This window comes from Eucalyptus grandis, chromosome 11 (assembly GCF_016545825.1).
Source record: "Eucalyptus grandis isolate ANBG69807.140 chromosome 11, ASM1654582v1, whole genome shotgun sequence".
Lineage (NCBI taxonomy): Eukaryota > Viridiplantae > Streptophyta > Magnoliopsida > Myrtales > Myrtaceae > Eucalyptus > Eucalyptus grandis.
In genome coordinates, this window is record NC_052622.1 from 44,733,524 (window position 1) to 44,752,447 (window position 18,924).

The 18,924-nt window shown below is 38.0% G+C and overlaps 2 protein-coding genes across 4 annotated transcripts; one reads left to right on the top strand and one right to left on the bottom strand.

The window, feature by feature from the left end:
* Positions 1 to 7,375: 7,375 nt before the first annotated feature.
* LOC104426642 (chaperone protein dnaJ A6, chloroplastic) lies at positions 7,376 to 14,059 on the top strand. The gene is made up of 8 exons (XM_010039769.3): positions 7,376 to 7,514; positions 7,949 to 8,117; positions 8,201 to 8,333; positions 8,475 to 8,532; positions 11,371 to 11,413; positions 12,248 to 12,296; positions 12,766 to 12,846; positions 12,951 to 14,059. Exons 2-8 carry the CDS (start codon positions 8,011 to 8,013, stop codon positions 13,806 to 13,808), a joined length of 1,329 nt encoding a protein of 442 aa, XP_010038071.1. The 5' UTR covers positions 7,376 to 7,514; positions 7,949 to 8,010; the 3' UTR covers positions 13,809 to 14,059.
* A 1,973-nt stretch (positions 14,060 to 16,032) lies between these two features.
* On the bottom strand, positions 16,033 to 18,556 carry LOC104426643. Of its 3 annotated transcripts, none has more exons than XR_001982064.2 (3): positions 18,399 to 18,556; positions 17,187 to 17,334; positions 16,033 to 16,582 (listed from the first exon to the last, which is right to left on the bottom strand). XR_001982064.2 is itself a non-coding variant. In XM_010039770.3 (3 exons), the coding sequence occupies exons 2-3, from the start codon at positions 17,323 to 17,325 to the stop codon at positions 16,183 to 16,185; spliced, it is 525 nt and encodes a 174-aa protein (XP_010038072.2). In that variant the 5' UTR covers positions 17,326 to 17,334; positions 18,399 to 18,556; the 3' UTR covers positions 16,033 to 16,182. The 3 variants fall into 3 exon arrangements, 2 of the variants coding, with proteins under 2 accessions (XP_010038072.2, XP_010038073.2); XM_010039770.3 differs by having other exon boundaries at positions 16,033 to 16,568; XM_010039771.3 differs by lacking the exon at positions 18,399 to 18,556 and adding an exon at positions 18,284 to 18,307 and having other exon boundaries at positions 16,033 to 16,568.
* Positions 18,557 to 18,924: the final 368 nt, after the last annotated feature.

Consider the following 18,924-nt stretch of genomic DNA (forward strand, 5'->3'; position numbering starts at 1 on the left):
TGTAAAATAATTTCATTTCTTAGTATTGCCAAAGTACAAATGAACTTAATTGATTGATCTTCGCCGCATCGCCTTAAGGTTGTATAGTATACGAATGATGTACTCCTTTTGATAATTTGACCCACGCAAAATGGGTCGGATCGATATTTATGATTTTTGATATGTTCTTTTATTCAACATTTGCCCAGATGAGTGGGTATGTTGTTATATCAATATAACCCTTTTTTCACACAGAATTTGTGTACTTATTCTTATTGTGACCCCAACCTTTATTTACCAATAAAAGAAAGAACCTCTCTCGCATGATCTCTCTTCACATTAACATTAGGTCTTGTTTCTCCTTGAATTCCTCAATTTGGCCAAGAAAAAATTCTCTAGTTTCGTTCCATTTTTCAAGTATTTATGTTTAACCAAAAACCATCCGTTGAGTCGAAATTTACTGAATCGATTTGTTGATCAATCCTAATCTATCCATTCACTTAAGAGAATCACGAAACCTTTTAAGCCATCGAAAATACGCATAGAGACATTAACCGAGAATGAAAATTTGGGATTTTCATGTAATTCTTCCCTGCCTAAAAAGGGGAATGTATAATTTCATCCAAAAGATCTAATGAACAAATAAAAAAGAAGAGGAAAGGGGAAGGGTAAATTCGTAATTGCACGAGGAGAATATCGAATAGTTGAGGGCCGATGTATATGTCACGGTGTCACTGCTTTAATTAAAGGGGGAAAATCAGGGGTAATGGGCCGGTGGGCGTGACAAGGACGGTCTTGAGTCGTCGCCCGGTTCCGTCGTTCAGCTGCTCAATTGCGACCACGTGCACCGCATTCTTTTTATTTATTTATTTTATTAATCCCTTTTTCCCTTTTTCCCTTTTGGCCCGATTTCTTCGGTTTCCCTGCATTTCTCCTTTTTCTGGATAAATTACAAAAACGAGAAAACCCTCCTCGGCTTCAAGTTCCTATCTAACTACCCTTTGGGTCGTCCTTTTAATTCTCATGATCCTATACCCTACATCTTGATTTTTTTTCAAGAAAACTATATCTTACTTCTCGGAAAGTCTCGGTCAATCACCAAGAAAATCGCGACATGCAAAACATAATCTTTTGAAAAAAAATGATTCAAAATATACATCGAAATAATATTGAAAATAAGTACTCGGTAGTATAATTATCTCTCCTTTTTATCTATTTAGAAATTTGATCGAGCATCTTCCTTTTTTTTTATATTACTATGAGTTAATTGTCGCAAACCCAATTATTTGATTAATTTTATATCTCTAATCTTGATAATGATGCACTGTCCTCACAGGGATTAAAAGATTTTTCAAATACATTCTTATTGTTTGCCTGCGTTATCACTCGACAAGATGAGATGTTTCTTAAGACATTGAAAAACAGATTCCCAACCTTTCAATGGTCCTTGAAATAAAAAAGGAGTAAAATGTCGTCCATTAATCATAAACTTTTCATGTTTTTGTGTGTTACCACACCTCGCACAAGAAATTATAATAATTTGACTGGAGATGTTTCTCAAGACATTAGAAAACAGATTCCTAACCTTTCAATGGTCCTTGAAATAAAAAGGAGTAAAATGCCGTCCATTAATCATAAACTTTTCATGTTTTTGTGTGTTACCACATCCCGCACAAGAAATTATAATAATTTACGACTGGAGGATCCGTTCCCCTAAAGACTATTGAATTGCCCTCCAAAAATTAGGTAGACGATATCTAAAATCGCAAAGAATCTATTTTTTCAAAAGAAGACAACAAGAGAGTACTACTTCATGAATTTATTTTTTCAAAAGTGCATCCGCTTTGAAAAAAAAGTGCATCCACCTTTTAGGAGAGTGACAATAACATCACTGTTCAAGAGTTTACATTTCAAGTTACCAGCCACTCTCGAAAAAAATGAGACAGTTCAACAATTACGAAGTTGAGACAACGAGGCTCTATTAGTTTAACGGAAAATGAGTGATTGAGAAAGCATTTTTCTAAAAGATGTCGAATGTATCATTGATAAAAATAAATAAATTAAAAATATTTCAACATTCATTAAATAATGAAACATTTTGCATTAATTAATTATTTTAAGTGATATGAATGATTGCTTTAAAAAAAAAATTAAAATCATTGAACTTTCGCGAAATAATTTGAATTTAAACCTCACGACAAATTTCAAATCCACACGACTTCAGAGGAATTCAAGCCGCACCGCACTCAAAAAAAGAGGGACAAGATGGGTTAGAATTACGAAGTGAATTAAGCCCCTTTCAAATTAAGCATGATTACAAAATCAGGTGAGGGGGGTTTAATTTCGACTGTTCTTGAAATCATGGCGCTATTGACTTCTGAGTTTTTTACCTCATTCTTTCTACCCACGTTTGCTCTCGTCAAACGTCATTAATATGGCATCAATAGTGAAAAAAAGTAGCCCCAACTCCAATCCCGATTACAAAAGCCCACCCACATCGACCTCCGAAACTTATATGTAGGATCCAATTATTTGAATTAAATAACAAAAAATAGAAGGAAAAAAAGGGAAAAAAAAACCAAAAATCGAAAGAAAAAAAGGGGGAGAGCGTGTTGATGCTAAGGGGTCCAGTCCAATAATGGCCATGGTTTGGGGTCTGAAAAAGCTGATGTGCCCTACCTTTATAAACTGTTATAATTGATGCATGTGGCTCCTAATAATGAATTTGCTCCTTACCTAATTTGTGAAAAAGAATACCTGCTAATAATTATCCCACCGAACAACAAAGCCGCAGGCTTTTAATCTAGAAAAGAAAACTAATGATAATCAAATTGATGAATTTTTAAATTCTAGCAACCATGAAATTGCTTACATGCATGCAGCATGTCCAGCCGCATATCATCAAAGTTGAGCCAAATTTTATTCAAACTCGACTAATGATGCCTCATGAATAGCTCCATTTCATTCATTTGGACACAATCCATTACCAATGATTGTACCTCCAAGTAAATTATAAAAGGTTACTTTTTCAAAAAGCAATCGCAAATTTGCCTTTCACGGCCCTTTTAACTAGCTTTTCTATTTAAATGTTACCTCAGTACCAACAAGTAAATCTCCAAATCACTATTTACTTAAATCAAATAAATTGGGGTGGAATCTGATTCCAATGTTATATTAAAACTTTTAATCCGAAAATTTAATTTTATAAATGAAGAGAAATTATGAGAATATAAAGAAAATATATCAAATTACATCAAAATATGACAAAACTTATGAAATTAATTTGCAATAGCAATACTAAAAGTAACCGCAACACGAAATAGATCCAAAACGATCATGTCAACCGATAGAGGGGCATTAATGATACGGAGTGATATGATAGGACAAAAAAACTAGGCACGAGATTATAAGAGGTCATATCATAGGCCATGTTCATGTCCTTTTTTACTTAAGTAAGGACAAGGGGAGATTATCATGAAAAGTTTTGAAAGTTAGGCCCTGGATTTAAAAGTCTATGTATGCAGCCGGCGTTGTGAATTGGACTTATGTTCATGGAAAGGGACGTCTTTTGTTGGATTATTGGCGAGAAGATGAGCAAATTTTTTTTGGACTTTTCTTTGGTTTGGTGGAGCAAACGCACGAATCAATCAAATCAATTGGAAAAAAAAAGGGGTTAAAAAACAAAAAAAAACAGGAGAGGCAATTTCACTTTTATTTTTTTAATGATTTTTTTTTTTTGGGGTTGATATATGGAGGACGTGACAAGGATGGGCATGTCATAGACTTGTGAAAATCCTTTTCAAGTAGAATTGGCTCAGGCTGGATCAGGTGTGCATCCACCCTTGTATCCACGCTTAATGAAATAAATAGATGTTCTACCCAAAAAAAATAAAAAAATAAAAAAATAGATGGATGTCGACGTGCCACGTCGCTCCATTTTGGGAAAAATCGAAAGATTCACGTGGACCACGCCACATGGACTTTATAATCTACACTAAATCGAGGAGATTAACAAGATATTTTGTAGATTTAAAATTTACCTACTTTAGATGCACTTATTCATCGAAAATATAAGGGAAAAAGTATAAAATTTTTTTTAAACCTATTATATATATATATATCAATTTAATTATATACTTTTTAATTTGATTAATTTAGTCTTAAATATTTTCGCATTAATATAAATTCAGTCAATACGGTCAATTTAAGCAGAAAATTATTAATGTAAATATCGACCATCTAACGTGGCATGGCCAGCACTAACACAAAATTTTTTAATAATAATTTAATATTTTTTTGATTTCTTAAATAATTTTTTGATTCTTTTTTTTTCTCTTTTCTTTTTTCAATGGCAGTAGCCACAGCCATGGCGGGCAAAGGCGAGCGGCAGCTGTCCAGGCGCAGCCCCCTTAATAGAAATTAACAATTAAAACTGCGATCGTTCCTTGTCTGATTTCATCACCTCTAAATCTGGCTAGAGAGTAGTTCGTGAGTTTAGTTTAATAATGTCTCCCCGTCAATTTACACCTGCAACTATGGCCCCACCATTATAATTACTTTTTGCTTCACTTATGCTCCTCGCAACAGTAGGTACCACATAATTGGTCTAAAACTTACGTTATCCCATAAATGAAAATAATATATATATATTCCCTATGGGAGGCTTGTTCAGTCGAACTGAGTTCACAAAGGAACGACATCTTGCCATCGCATCTTGCATCGGCTTACTGTCTTTGGGCCCATCCACATAATTCGTGCGCGCCTGACCGAAATCAATATTATAACATACGAGAGATTTTATAAAAATTTTAACTTCGCATTACCATGGATTCATTCGATGTTTGTAAAATAAAACATGCTGGCAAACAATAAATTACATAATTCGTAGGGGCCTGACCGAAATCAATATTATAACATACGAGAGATTATATAAAATTTTTACCTTCGCATTACCATGGATTCATTCAATGTTTGTAAAATAAAATATGCTGGCAAACAATAAATTACATAGAGTCGACATGTCATCACATGCGCATGATTATTTCAATTAAAGCCAAAGACGAATTCTATGATTATAAGTGTGCACAAAAGAATATCCAAACTTGTTCCGGAAGGGGTTAAAAATCTCCCCGGGAAAAATTTCAAATTTCCGTGAGAAATAATTAAGAGAAATCTAACTTCTGAAAAAAAAAAATAACAAAAAAGGAGAGATAGTTAGCTGGGTAACCCGAGCATGTACCCGATTGGGGCATCAAGCCGGGGAATGTTCTTGATCGCGTTAGGAAGATAGAGCTGGAAGAAGGGAGAAAACTAACATCTTTCAGATATCAGATTCTCATGCTTTGTGTTATTGGACAAGTGGGGCACTTAAAGCCCAGCCTCTTCTCTGTCCAAGGCCAAGCCCTCCTGGAGTAACTTTCCTGATTTTGGGCCCACAATACGTGGTGGGCTGGTTGGCCAAATTGGGCTTTTTACACCCAAGAGTCCGTGTAGGAGGAGTGTGTCAAAAGGGGCCTTCTTGAGGAAAAGGGTACTTTTATGCATCCGGTTCCTTTGTAAGGATGGTGAGTACATTGCTTGATTCTTAGCATACCAATTAAATTATATGTTTGGATTTTGTAACTTGAGTTTTTAATTGGCCGGTTACTGTCACATTTGTTGCTCTTGCCTTTCCCTTTCTAGGATTTGTTTGGGAATGATTTTCCCAAGCCATTTTGAGCATCCAAAGCCCCTTGGGCTAAATTGTAGGTGCATGGCAAATTTTTTTGAAACCCTATTATGAAAAGGCCGGCCTTCAGAAGATAGAAAGCCCAAGATAGCTGCTGCCTTAGGCTTTCAGCTTTTTCGGCATACCTTCACTTAGGGTTAGTAAAAAAGAGTTTCTTCCAAAACAATCCTCACTAACTTTTTGTTTTTGGGCTTTGCCCTCGATGGTTGTTCACCTTCTTCTCCGATTTTGCCCTTGATGATTGTACATCTTCTTCTTCGTTGTGGTCGATCAACATGGCTATGAGGGGTCGGCATGGTCATGGTGACATAAGTGACTGTTGCAGGGGCGTCATGCGACCTTCGTGCGAGGTTGTGTGATTTGGGTCGCCGCGACCTCCGTGAGGGGCCACACAATTTGAGTCATGGCGACCTTTGTGAGGGGCGGAGCCATCCTTGCAAGGGGTCGCCCGACCTCAGGTGGCCCTTGTCGATAGTCTTCGAACGCCACCCGAGTTCTTGCAACCTCAAATAACAACCGCCTGTCCTTGTCTTGGTCTCCAAGGCCTTTTTTTTTTTTTTTCAATAACAAAAGCCTTTTGTAAATATAACTTTCAAACACTATTTTATAGTTTTTACTTGAAAGTACTTCACAATGGATTTTTATAATACAATTCATAACACATAATTTGCATTTTGGAAAAAAGAAAGTTATTTACATTTTCTCAAAGGCTTTTCCTAAAAGTTTAATCAAATGTAACCTTACTAAGGAGTTGGGCTAGTCTCAAAGTTTCTAGTGGAGTCGTGTAAGGGCGACATTATATTAATCCATGCATGAAAAAAAAGCGGTAAAATTGCTTCCGTGGTTGGTAATTGCTATAAAGGTTGGTAAGTTCACGAGACCAACAAAATGTTTGTTTGGTAACTAGTTAGTGACCCACCAACTTTTACATCAAATTGCCAGCATTTATTAATTGTTTCCCATTTCGAACTTTGCCTACTTTTGTTCGGGACTAACCAACCATAGTACACACTTATCGGCCTCTAATTAATTGACCAACTGGCTTTTCTCCGATTGAGTAATTTATTATATTTGCATTAATATCCCGTATTGGAATGATTTTCCATTTATTGAAATCAATCAACTAAACTAATACAAAAAACCATCTCTATTTTATTCATTTGAAACTATAAATTGTAATCTGAATGCCTTCTTACCATGTTGATTTTGATTAAATTACCAAATAGCTTTTGGTTACCAAATCTTATTTAAATGACTTGCCAACAATTTGTTGATGGCAAATGCTTTTATCGGTGTAACTTATTAGAAGTTATCAATTCTCATGTCAATTTGTCAACCTTAATTCGAATGCCTTACCAACCTTTTTTTCGATTAAAATACTTACTAGATTTAGGTTATCGACTTTTATTTACGTGAATTATAAAATTTTATTTAATTATTCCTAAAATATCAACTTTCATTTGCGTATTATAAAATATTCTTTAACCATAGATTAAAAACTAGACATTTTGTAGCGGGTGCGAAAGGAGGTCGCCCCAAAAAAGTTACGGTCGCCAGCGCAAAATCGATTAAGTAGAGGGGCTTCTTTGCAAAGCTCGTGAAAAATGAAAAGAGAGAAAAAAAAAAGAAAAGGAAAAAAAGAAATCTCTAGATCAGGTTCACCATTTGCCCATAATCGTTTCGTCGTCTCGTGCTGCCTACCACGAACGAACCAAAGCCGAAGCCGAAGGCCACCGCCCCCGCAAAACCCCCCAGCCGTCGACCGCCACTCTTCGGCTCCGGCGACGACGACGAGGACGGCGACAAGGCACGCCTCTCCCTCCCCTCTCTCTCTCTCTCTCTCTCTCTCTGTGCTGTTCAGTCTGGAGAGCCGTTTGGTCGAGTGTCGATTGGCGTGGTTGTCCTTCGGTTGGCCCGGTACCGGTGTTTTCGATTTCTAAGTCGCTCCACACGAACGTAGACATGCTCCGCGGCCGTTCCTGCGCGCCATTCAATCGCCAAGCTTCGAACTTTCGATGTTTTCGAGTTCTTCTTTTAGGTCACGCCCGGTCTGTTATTGAAGTAGGGGGAAAAAGAGGTTTTGGGTGCTGCAATTGTTGTCTCTGTAGTGGAAATGTCGCGGGACTCTGCCTTTTTATAGCTTCTACGTGTCTTTATATTTGCCTGTTCTGGTCTACTTTTATGGGGAATTGGTGGACTGTTGTTCCTTTAGGAGCGGATGCTGATTGTGTTGCAGTCCAGGTTTTATAAGGGCACCTCAAGGAGCCACAATTCAAGTTCTGTAAGTTGCCAGAGTATATCTGATGGCCGTTATACCTTCTGGAAATACGTGCTTCGTTCAATGGGGTATTCGTCCTCAGCTCATGCTCAGGCCTTACTCTGCGAATAGGGCGCCTTCATCGCATTTTGGGTGAGCATTGGTTTCATAAAGCACTCATTTGTCATGCGGTGTTTTGGAGATTTATTTATGTATTTTTTTGGCAATTTTACTAGGGATGTGCGGCGACTGGCGGCTCAGTCATCAAGCTTGTTCTCTCGAGGCACATTGCCGTTGTCCTTTTACATGGGGTCATGTGGACGGTCACCTCATCGTCGGGGAGCAAGATTAGTAGTTAGAGCTGATTCTGTGAGTTAACCATAAAAATCATGTTTTGTGGCACTGTCGTTTACTTTAAGCTAGTGCTAGTACGCTTTCTTCTGTAAATCCTATTGCTTGCATTGATGCAAAGGAACTAACATCTCACCGTCTTTTTTTTCACGCTTTCAGGACTATTATTCTGTTCTCGGCGTGTCAAGAAATGCCAGCAAATCCGAAATCAAGAGTGGTATGTCTACATCTTTCATTCCTCTTCCGTCTCATGGCTTTCAACTTGGGTTCTAACTCTTCTAGTGAATCTTGTTCTTAAAATTTGAATACTCTGCACTGTTGCTCTTCTTTTTTTCCCCCCTTTTTATCTTCTTCATTTCCATGGTATATCTTCTTCATGTGATTCGTCCAAGACGTAACTGTACTTTTGTTGGAAATGACATGTGAGGAAAATATGTCAAATTCTGGACAACCATGCGACAATTCGGATAGCACATTTGTTTAGGGAACACAACAAATTTGCTGAATTTTTCAATAATTTTGCTTTACATCTTAGAGAGAATTGGGAGTTTGGTTTCTGCCCACCAAAACACTTGGTAACTTTTCATTTGGGTGATCAAGTCAATTCTTTTGTACATTTGGAAAGTTATGATATAATAAATTAGGCCAAGGCCTTTTTTAACAAAAAAAAGAAAAAAAGGGGTGGAGGAAGCGGTTTGTGTTTTTGGGTTTTCTATTAAAAAGAAGATACTAATTACGGAACCCCTAGAAATAAAATACGAATCAAATTGTTTATTTGGATGTCCTTCAAGTGATTTCAGTTTCTGATGATAAAGAATATGTTACTTCCGAAGTATCCCTTTGAAGTTTGAACTAGGCGATGGAAAGAGAGAGTCTAAAGAGTGGAACCATGACATGTTCCTCGGTGTTTGCTCCATTACGCAATTCCTGCGTGCCATATCTTGTAATTTTGGTTTCTGCCGAGAGTTAGGTGTATTGCTGACATGGAATGATAGGACATTGTTTTCTAAATCAAACAAAAGATTGTATATGATACTGAAGCTCTAGAATAATACATCCCTCCAGGAAGGGAATAAACCGTGTCCGTAGTCACAATATCCAGTCAGTTTTGGTTTGGTGGTTCTATAAGTCTTCCTTTCTTCTGCTTACTTATTAAGTTCAACTTTTTTTATATCTCCTCAGTTATGCATGAGGAGTGCTTGGTCTTGTCAGCATCTCTATTATGCAAGACCGATTTTGGGTTGTTATGAGACATTCTTGCGAGTTGATTATGTGACAACAAGTATCTTTGACTGGCATCCTTCTCTGTTTTTTGTTGTTAGATAAGAATTTGATTTATTTTCTCAGTTTATCTAATACTTTGGAGTTCATTAGCCAGCTTAAATCCCAAATTGTTGTTTATGGTTACTGTCTCTTTGCCCAAAAACAGGATCTCCATATGTGATTTGATTTGATCAGATTTTCCTAGATCAACTATTTTTGCTTCTTTGTTTGTTAAGCAAGGTTAGACCTTCATAACAACCGCCAAAGACTTTTCTACAAAATGTGGTTGGTGACAATGACTTTCTCATGTGGTTGCAATCTGAAATGCACCGCTCAGTATCTCCGGATTTGGTTCAGTTTGATCAGATTGTCCTAGATCAACTGTTTTCACTTCTTCTTTGTTAAGCAAGGTTTAGACTTTTAAAACAGCCGCCAAAGACTTTGTCACTAAATATGGTAGGTGACAATGACTTTCTTATGTGGTGCAATCTGAAAAGTACCATTTTCTCCTAAAGGTGTATAAACTCCCTACGCTTCATTGTTTTCCTGCATGTCTCTTGGGGAAATTCTTCATTTGAATTGTTATTTTACCTCACTGTCACAGTTTTCACAGATCATTCTTTGATCCTCTTCTACATTTTCAAATCACCCTAAGTGGTTCCACTCAATCAAACCTATAACAAGTCCACCCCAACTCATTTCGGAGCGTGTTTCCTTTATATGCCCACATCCAGCAAAGTACCCTTACCTAGACTAAAATCACTTTTTGAATGGTAAAGGTTTGATCATAGAACTTACTTGGTCTACGACTTTCCAATCTATCCTTAAGATTGAGCCAAATCTATGATATACCATGTCCAATATGAACCATTGTTTCTCATGCAATCCATTTAGTCTTTAAGTTGCATGCCATTCCGTGCTATTTACTCCTTCAATTGACTAAAGAAACTGAAATCTTTTCTTTTTCTGGGTACACTTTGCTTTCAATCCACAGTGTTGCTCCATTTTTACCATGGATCTTTATTAGTACACCGAAGGTCAAAACCATGTCGGTGTGGGACGGGCTAAAATGGACAATATTTTGAGTTACTTATGGACATCACATCCATAGCGCGACTCCTGAGTTTAATTTCTTCGCAACAATAACTATTCCCTTTATTGTAGGATCTTGAGATTCCAGCTTTTAAGCTACAAATTTCTCTGATCATGTGGAAGTTTTTGTTAAACTCAGCAATGTGCATTGAATTCTATGCAATATAATTCTGGAATGCTGTGAGGCCTGAGCCCTGTCTACTTAAGAGTCAGACGTGAAAGTATATTGGTCTGTATATTCGGCATCTTGAGACATACTTCAGATCTGCTGATATTATTCATTTTGAATGGCAACTTCATTATAGCTCCTACTCGTAAGAAACTTTGTTTCTTAAAAATTAACATTTGTGTCAATCAGGAGATTGTAACGACTAATTTGGGGCTCCTACTTTGGATACAGCTATTGTGTTTTCTTTTTTCATCCGTGCTAGAATGAAACAACCTCTGGGTTTAGATTCCGTGATGGACAAAAGAATAAATTATGAAATTATGAAAACTTGGTGCATTTTCTTTTGCAAAATCTCTCCCTCCCTCCCTCTCTCTCCTTCTCTCCCTCTCTCTGTGACACAAAGGCATTTATTGGTTCTTTCATGTCTATTCTGAAACATGATTTGGGGGGAAGGGGGGTTCTTTCATTGAACTAACTTGCTTTCTGAAGATTGAATAAGATAAATCCTTCCTTCCTTTCATTGCCCTGCAGCGTACCGGAAGCTTGCTCGAAATTATCATCCAGATGTGAACAAGTGAGTTGGTTTTTAATTTCCCTTTTATGCTTTTCCCAGTTCCTTCAATTTTTTCATCAATGCCATATGTTGTTTTGTAACTTTTGCTGGGATGAGGAATCATTTCTAATGTCGTGCCTTGCTGTTACATATTGTCTACCATCAAAAAGTTGACTGTGGTTCAATAGTTCCACAATTGTTAGACTTGGAATTTCTTGCCGCGGTTTGTTTACTTGCTAAAAGTTGCACCAAATATCCAGCACCTGTAGTGTCTTGTCATGCTTTAATAGACTTTGACTGTGCTCTGTCCCTCTTTCTCTAGCACACACACATGTACACGCGCCATGCACGCACATAACTAAAAAAAAGAAAAAGGAAGAAGAATAGTTGTATTAATCATTTTAACAATTTTAGTGCTTTGTGACTAGTTGCATTTCTGCATTCAATTCAGTCATCCTCACATAATTTTTATGTATGATTATCTTATCATTATCTATTGGAATTAGTTTCCAGGGAAAAATGATTTTTAAAGTAAATATTACTGAAAGCGGCCATTTTCAATCTTTGGGTTTTTAAATATGCATGTCCATACTCATGTGCTTTCCTATCTCTATTTGTGAGTTTAATTCTGGGGATGCACGGGCAGATGATGAATTGATTTTGAGACTCATGATATAAATCTACCTGCTAGCTTTAGATTACGGGCCTTAATCTTGTTCTTTCAAGTTTTTGGAGGTCCTCTTTAGCTATTGAGTGAGATGGTGAATATGCAGTGGATTCCTAATATTTTTTACTTCTATCCCTTTTTTCTGCCTTGCTGTCTCAAAAATATTGATATTATTTTTATTGCTGCAGAGAGGCTGGAGCAGAACAGAAGTTCAAGGATATTAGCAATGCTTACGAGGTAAACAAATGCATTTTGTTTTAAAATCCTTTTGGGTTCAGTGGAAGTTCGCTGATGGGCACGGAGGGATAACTGCATGTTACATTCTGGAAAGCCCTTAGATAAAACGGACTTCAACATATGCACAGAATATCTATGCTCTTTAACCCAATATTTACATCTAAAGAGAGTTTTTAGCTAACTGAAGTGGGAAGTATTCACGCAATATCGAAGATAGGTATCATGTGTAAATTCTTCCTTCAAAAGGTTAGCTAACTGAAGGGGTATGATATGAAAATCGTCTCTTTAGGGAGCCATTACAAAAAGCTCAGTTGCTTATATTGTTGGGTTTGATTCCATCGCTCCTTTATAAGGCATTCAACTTCTTGTAATGTATGGCAAATTCTCTTTTGGTGACTGTCCTTTATTTGCAAATCTGCTACAGCAATTTTGCTGGCAAATTGTAACTGAGAAACTGCTCTTTGTTTAGGTCTTATCAGATGATGAGAAACGGTCTCTTTATGACAAGTATGGAGAAGCTGGACTTAAAGGTGCTGGAATGGGAATGGGGGTAAGTTTTCTGGTCGTGATTGAAGCTCGTGTAGATTCCTTAAGAAGTTCTGTTTTTGCTCCAACGTTTGCATTTTTATAGTGGTTATCATTTGTTGCTGCCAGGATTTCACCAATCCTATGGATATATTTGAGTCTCTCTTTGAGGGCATGGGCATGGGTGGGATGGGTGGAATGGGCATGGGAGGCAGAGGTTCCAGGAACAGACCCGTTGATGGCCAGGATGAATATTACAATCTCGTTTTGAATTTCAAGGAAGCTGTCTTTGGTGTTGAAAAAGAGATAGAAATAACCCGCCTTGAGAGCTGCAGCACTTGCAATGGCTCTGGTGCAAAACCGGGCACCACTCCGTCCAGATGCACCACCTGTGGTGGCCAAGGCCAAGTTGTGTCATCAGCTAGGACTCCATTGGGTGTCTTCCAGCAAGTAATGACATGTTCATCCTGCGGTGGTACTGGCGAGATATCTACCCCTTGCAACACGTGCTCGGGTGATGGTCGGGTTCGGAGGACTAAAAGGATAAGTCTGAAGGTGCCCCCTGGGGTGGACTCTGGTAGTCGCCTGAGGGTTCGATCAGAAGGTAATGCAGGAAGGCGAGGCGGGTCCCCTGGCGACCTCTTTGTTGTGATTGACGTGATTTCGGACCCAGTCCTCAAGCGCGACGACACAAACATCTTGTACACCTGCAAGGTATCATACATTGATGCGATCTTAGGGACCACGATCAAGGTACCGACTGTGGATGGCATGGTTGATCTAAAGATCCCTGCCGGGACACAGCCAAACACGACTCTTGTGATGGCGAAGAAGGGAGTTCCTTACTTAAACAAAAGCAACATGAGAGGTGATCAGTTGGTCCGGGTGCAAGTGGAAATCCCGAAAAGATTGAGCAGCGAAGAGAGGAAACTTGTTGAGCAGCTTGCCGATCTAAGTAAAGGCAAAGCGACAGCCAGCAGAAGATAGTGGCTTTATCGGTTCTTTTTCCATTTTCCATTTTCCATTTCTTTTTCCCCTTAAATTTAAGGTGTCATAGATTTGTCAACCATAAAAGTTAGTACAAGATGTATAAGGTTCATTAAGTTATTCGAGGGGGCGAGCCATGTATGGCAATTATTTACTGATTCAAATTTTGTGAATCCCCCTGTTTTGACCTGAACTGCTCTATGATGGAACACACAGCTTGAAATGATTTCTTCCGCCCTTGTTGTTGTAAACATTTTTGCCATCTCCGTCTGTCGAGACAACAAAAGATCAAACGACTCTTTTTGGCCCCACACCCAGTTGTAACGGGGAACAGTGCGATCTTAGCTTATTACACTTGATTGGGGGGTCCTCCTTGGTGTCGAGGGACATGTCTGTTGAGTAGTCTCTTTTCTTTTTATCTTTTTTAGCACAAGATGAGCAATCTAACTTTCAGCTCGATCGATAATCATGGATGCTGCATATTCTGCCCTCTATATATATTGGATAATCTCCATCCTCAGGATGGGGCATGATCCTACATCATTTTGAGCGGGGAATGTAATTGTAGTACGTCTCACCAAAGCGTTCCATCATTTAGCCAACCCCCGTTTGATCATATGACCCAAGTATAGAAGAGAATGCTATTAAGAGAAAGAGCCGGTCCAATTGCTTGCATTAATCATTTTTACTCTTTTGTGAGTGTACTACTTTAAATCACAATCCAGTGGAATGCTGGCCCCTATATATTGACCATTTATCAGCTGTTTTTACCATGTATCGTGAAAAAGCACATTATGGAAGAAAATTTACACCCCAAGTGAACTTGATAGAACAAATTTTCATAATAGATGAACGAAGATCCAATTTTAAGGCACAAAATACCTGATCTCAGTATGCAAAACATATCTTTGTTGCACAAACTAGGGGTGAGCAATTCAAGATTTCAAGTTTCTAGATTCTGTACAGGTTTCACTTGGAACTTGAAATCTATTTGTTGAAATAAAGTTTTATTTATTTATTTATTTTTAAACTCAAAACCTATTCTGCATATCTTGAAACTTGGAATCTACTTTGTCAAAGATTCTAAGTTGGTTATAGATTCTACCGAAGTTCCACCTAACATTATTAATTGAATAATTGTAATAAATTATCACTTTTAATAATCATGACTTGCTTAGTTGCGATCTACTTATTACAATTTACATTTAGACATAAGAAGAATATGAAATATTAACAAAGTAAAATAAAATGGAAGCTCAAACTAATGATTCCAAAGGGAGAAGTGTTAAAAAAGTCATAAACTTTTTGCATTTGTGCTAATTTAATCTTAAATCTTTTTTTGGTGTCAATTTAGTCATAAACTTTTTTATTTTGTGTCAATTCAGTCATTTCTAGTTAATTTTGACAAAATTTTGCTGACTGAATATCGGTTGGTTGACGTGGTCTAACTTTTAATTTTTTGAATTTTTTTAATTTTTTCCTTCTCCTCCTCCTTCCTCCAATTGGTTGCTGGACCTTGGTCTCGCACCGTGGCCTCGCCGGCCACCTTGCTAGTGGCCGCAAGGGTGGCCTTGTGCTGGGTGGCGAGGCCAGCTCAAGGCTGCTTAGATTGCGAGGGTGGCCTGCGGTCGACCTTGCCGGCTAGAGGAAAAAGAGAGAATAAAAAAAGAAAAAGAAAAAGAAAAAAAATATTAAAATATTATTAAGAGTTGTCAACGTTAACCCTTATTAAGCCACGTCAGTTGGTCAGTGTTTAGTTAACAAAATTTGACCAAAATTGGCTCGAAAGGACGAATTCACATAAGGTAAAAATGTTTAGGACTAAATTAGCACAAATACAAAAAAAAATTATGACTTTTTAACACTTCTCCCGATTCCAAATTATACACTTATCATTGATTGTCATGGAAAACTGCAAGATCACATGAGACATAAACCAAGATACAAAAAAATTTGTTTCACTACTCATCAAAACAAATTCATTAATTTGTGGAATTTGTAAACTACCTACATATCTTATAATCAAAGAAGCCGAATCAATCTAGAACCAGATAGGTTCCCACCGATTCGGTTCTTTGATTCTAGATTAAACTGGGAACCATGCTCACTCCTAGCACAAACTCCTTCAACCATTAACCTTAGAAATAGTTGCGTTATTCTTCTTACTGTTAATACTCACTCATACCAACTCAACAGCAAAGTGAAAACCACGATGGTTAATCACTTCACCCCACCCCTGCTACTAAGTATGAATGAGGGTGCTTTCTTCTGTTACATTTCAGATAACATTCCAAAGGAAGTACAGGCCAACAGTTTGAAGTTGATCAGCAAATCCATATTTCAAAATTACATCATTTTGGATCGAGATCAAGGTTCATGAATCGAAGCCAGAATAAACACCACTATCTCTCAATAGCCTCTTCTCCTCTTCAACATAATTCTTCACCCTGCTGGCCTGACCAAGATCTCTCTTCTTCTTTTCCTTCTGCGAGAAGGAAAGATTCTTCTTCTCTTTCCGGGTTTGAACATCGGCCAATTGCTCTCCAGATGCTAGTGCAGCTCTTGTTCTTTGCCGCTCTTTGTATGATTCATCAGCATCCTCAGTCTTACGACCTTCCCTCCCAGTGGACCATGACCAGTCTTTCTGGGCATCATCGTCTTTTGGAGGGGGCACTCCTAAGACCGATAACCCGCCCTTGAAACCGTGTTGCTTTAATGCTTCAAAACTCATTCCACTACTCTTCTGCTTTCCAGATTTCCCTGAATTTAAGCATCTAAACCAATTTTAAATTTTCTGGTGGAAGTTAACACTTTTGAACTTTGGACAAGCCACAAATGGAGTAAAATCCAAAATCAAAAGGACCCACAATATGATGATGGTGCAAAATAACGACAAAATTACTTCATCGATCTGTTTTCATATGCAGATAAACTATATTCACCACTAATCAAATACATTTTCTATATATACCTCTGAAACGGCTATATCATCTCATTAAGTACGCAATAAGTACATATATGACATGATAATATAACTTTTCGTTTTCTCCCCCCAGTAGAGATATGCTTAGCTCATTGACTGAGGTGAACATATCTGGTTAGGAGGGTAAAAAATGTTGGAGATAAGCCAATGCCATCACATGAACACGATAAAAAGATTCACCACAGAGTATGGATTAAATGCAAAATTAGATACTTTACCATAAAATGGACAGGAGTAAAGGAACACCTACAAATTATAAATGTGTTGGCACAAACTAAAGGCATGTAATTGACACGCTGATACATCTTGTCACCTTATGTAAACTACTAAAGATGAACTCATCATACAAGCTAGCTTAACATATGTAAATGTCGAAGGTAACCTAAAATTAATACCTTTGGAAGATTGTTCACTCCTAGATTTATTCTTTTCTTTCTTCTTCCCAACACCATCATCAGATTCATTATCTGAATGGGATGATGATTCTTCAGATGAGTCCTCTTCCTCATCACTCCAAGGCATTGCCCTCTTCATATTTGAGCTCTGAAGAACAACAGAAAGGTATAAGAACCATGTAGCAAAAATCAAAATGTCAAATAAAGTGAAAGAACACATAAGTCCAAACAAGCATGCCATATTCAACAAAATCGAATTTTTCCACCGCCCCTATCATTTTGAATACAAACTGTAGACGGACTAATACGCGAAACCTATTTAAGCCATTTCTGGTCTAATACATCACTAGACTTCCTTTACAACGCCAAAACACGAAAGACAACAATCCGAATCGTGACCAGCGAACTTCTTGACAAGTGATTCAGCAATTTGACATTTAGTAGCCATCCATCCATCAACCGCCCCTAGCAGTACTGGGATTCGGAATGATGTAGCAAAAATCAAAATGTCAAATAAAGTGAAAGAACACATAAGTCCAAACAAGCATGCCATATTCAACAAAATCGAATTTTTCCACCGCCCCTATCATTTTGAATACAAACTGTAGACGGACTAATACGCGAAACCTATTTAAGCCATTTCTGGTCTAATACATCACTAGACTTCCTTTACAACGCCAAAACACGAAAGACGACAATCCAAATCGCGACCAGCGAACTTCTTGACAAGTAATTCAGCAATTTGACATTTACTAGCCATCCATCCATCAACCGCCCCTAGCAGTACCGGGATTCGGAAAACGATTAACACAGACTCGATTCCTTTATTCCGCCAAGAAAGTTGTCACAGCTGATAAGAAATTTGAAAACGAATGAATTTTTTTTTTTTTTTTTGAGCAAAAAAAAAACGAATGAATTAAAAGGACACTCTTTTGCTCTGTTACCACTTCATTTACCACGCTTACGCTGCCGATTTACAGGAAAGATTCAATTTTTTTTCACAATATTCAGGAAGGTCATGTCAAAATCACATGCACCATCCGAGCAAAATCAAATCCAACAAATGATCGCCAAAAGAAGATAAAGAGAAATCAAACCAGAAAAGAGCTAAACGCTTTGCGATCAAGCGCGTAATCGAGACGCGAATTCTGCTGGGGACGAGAGGAATTGCAGTTTCAAAGCGTGCAAGAATCTGAGGAAAGATCAATTTACCGGATTAGGGTTCGCCGGCGGCGGCGATTCCACCCACGGCCGCGAGCCAAGATTGGATTAGGGCTTCGGGAAAGCAACGGTCGAGACAAAGGACGATGGCGTGGCTTGTTATTTCTGTTGACTGCCGCGGCGCGGCGCGACATGTCGTTTTGACCCTCTCAAGTCTCAAGCCAAGCCTAAACGACATTAGGAACGGCTGAGTACCGAGTAGTCTTTTTTTTTTTTTTTTTTTTTTTTTTTTATGGATCGACCTCCCAGCCCGAAAGCTTGCCCGGAGCTTCGGCCCGGCATTATGGTGTCGGGTCTGCCGCCGGGGCAGCCCAGGATGCCCGGCGGGGGCGGCTACAGCTTGATTTGGTCGATAGCTAGCGGAGGTGAAAGTATTTCGAGTTTACAAGTAAATTTTTTTATTGACATTAAAAATATTTTCAACCGTTAATTTTTTCTCAACAAGACTCCATAGCGATAAATGAGGGAAATGAGTTTATGATCTATGTTAATAAAACACCCATTCATAGTCTTTTGC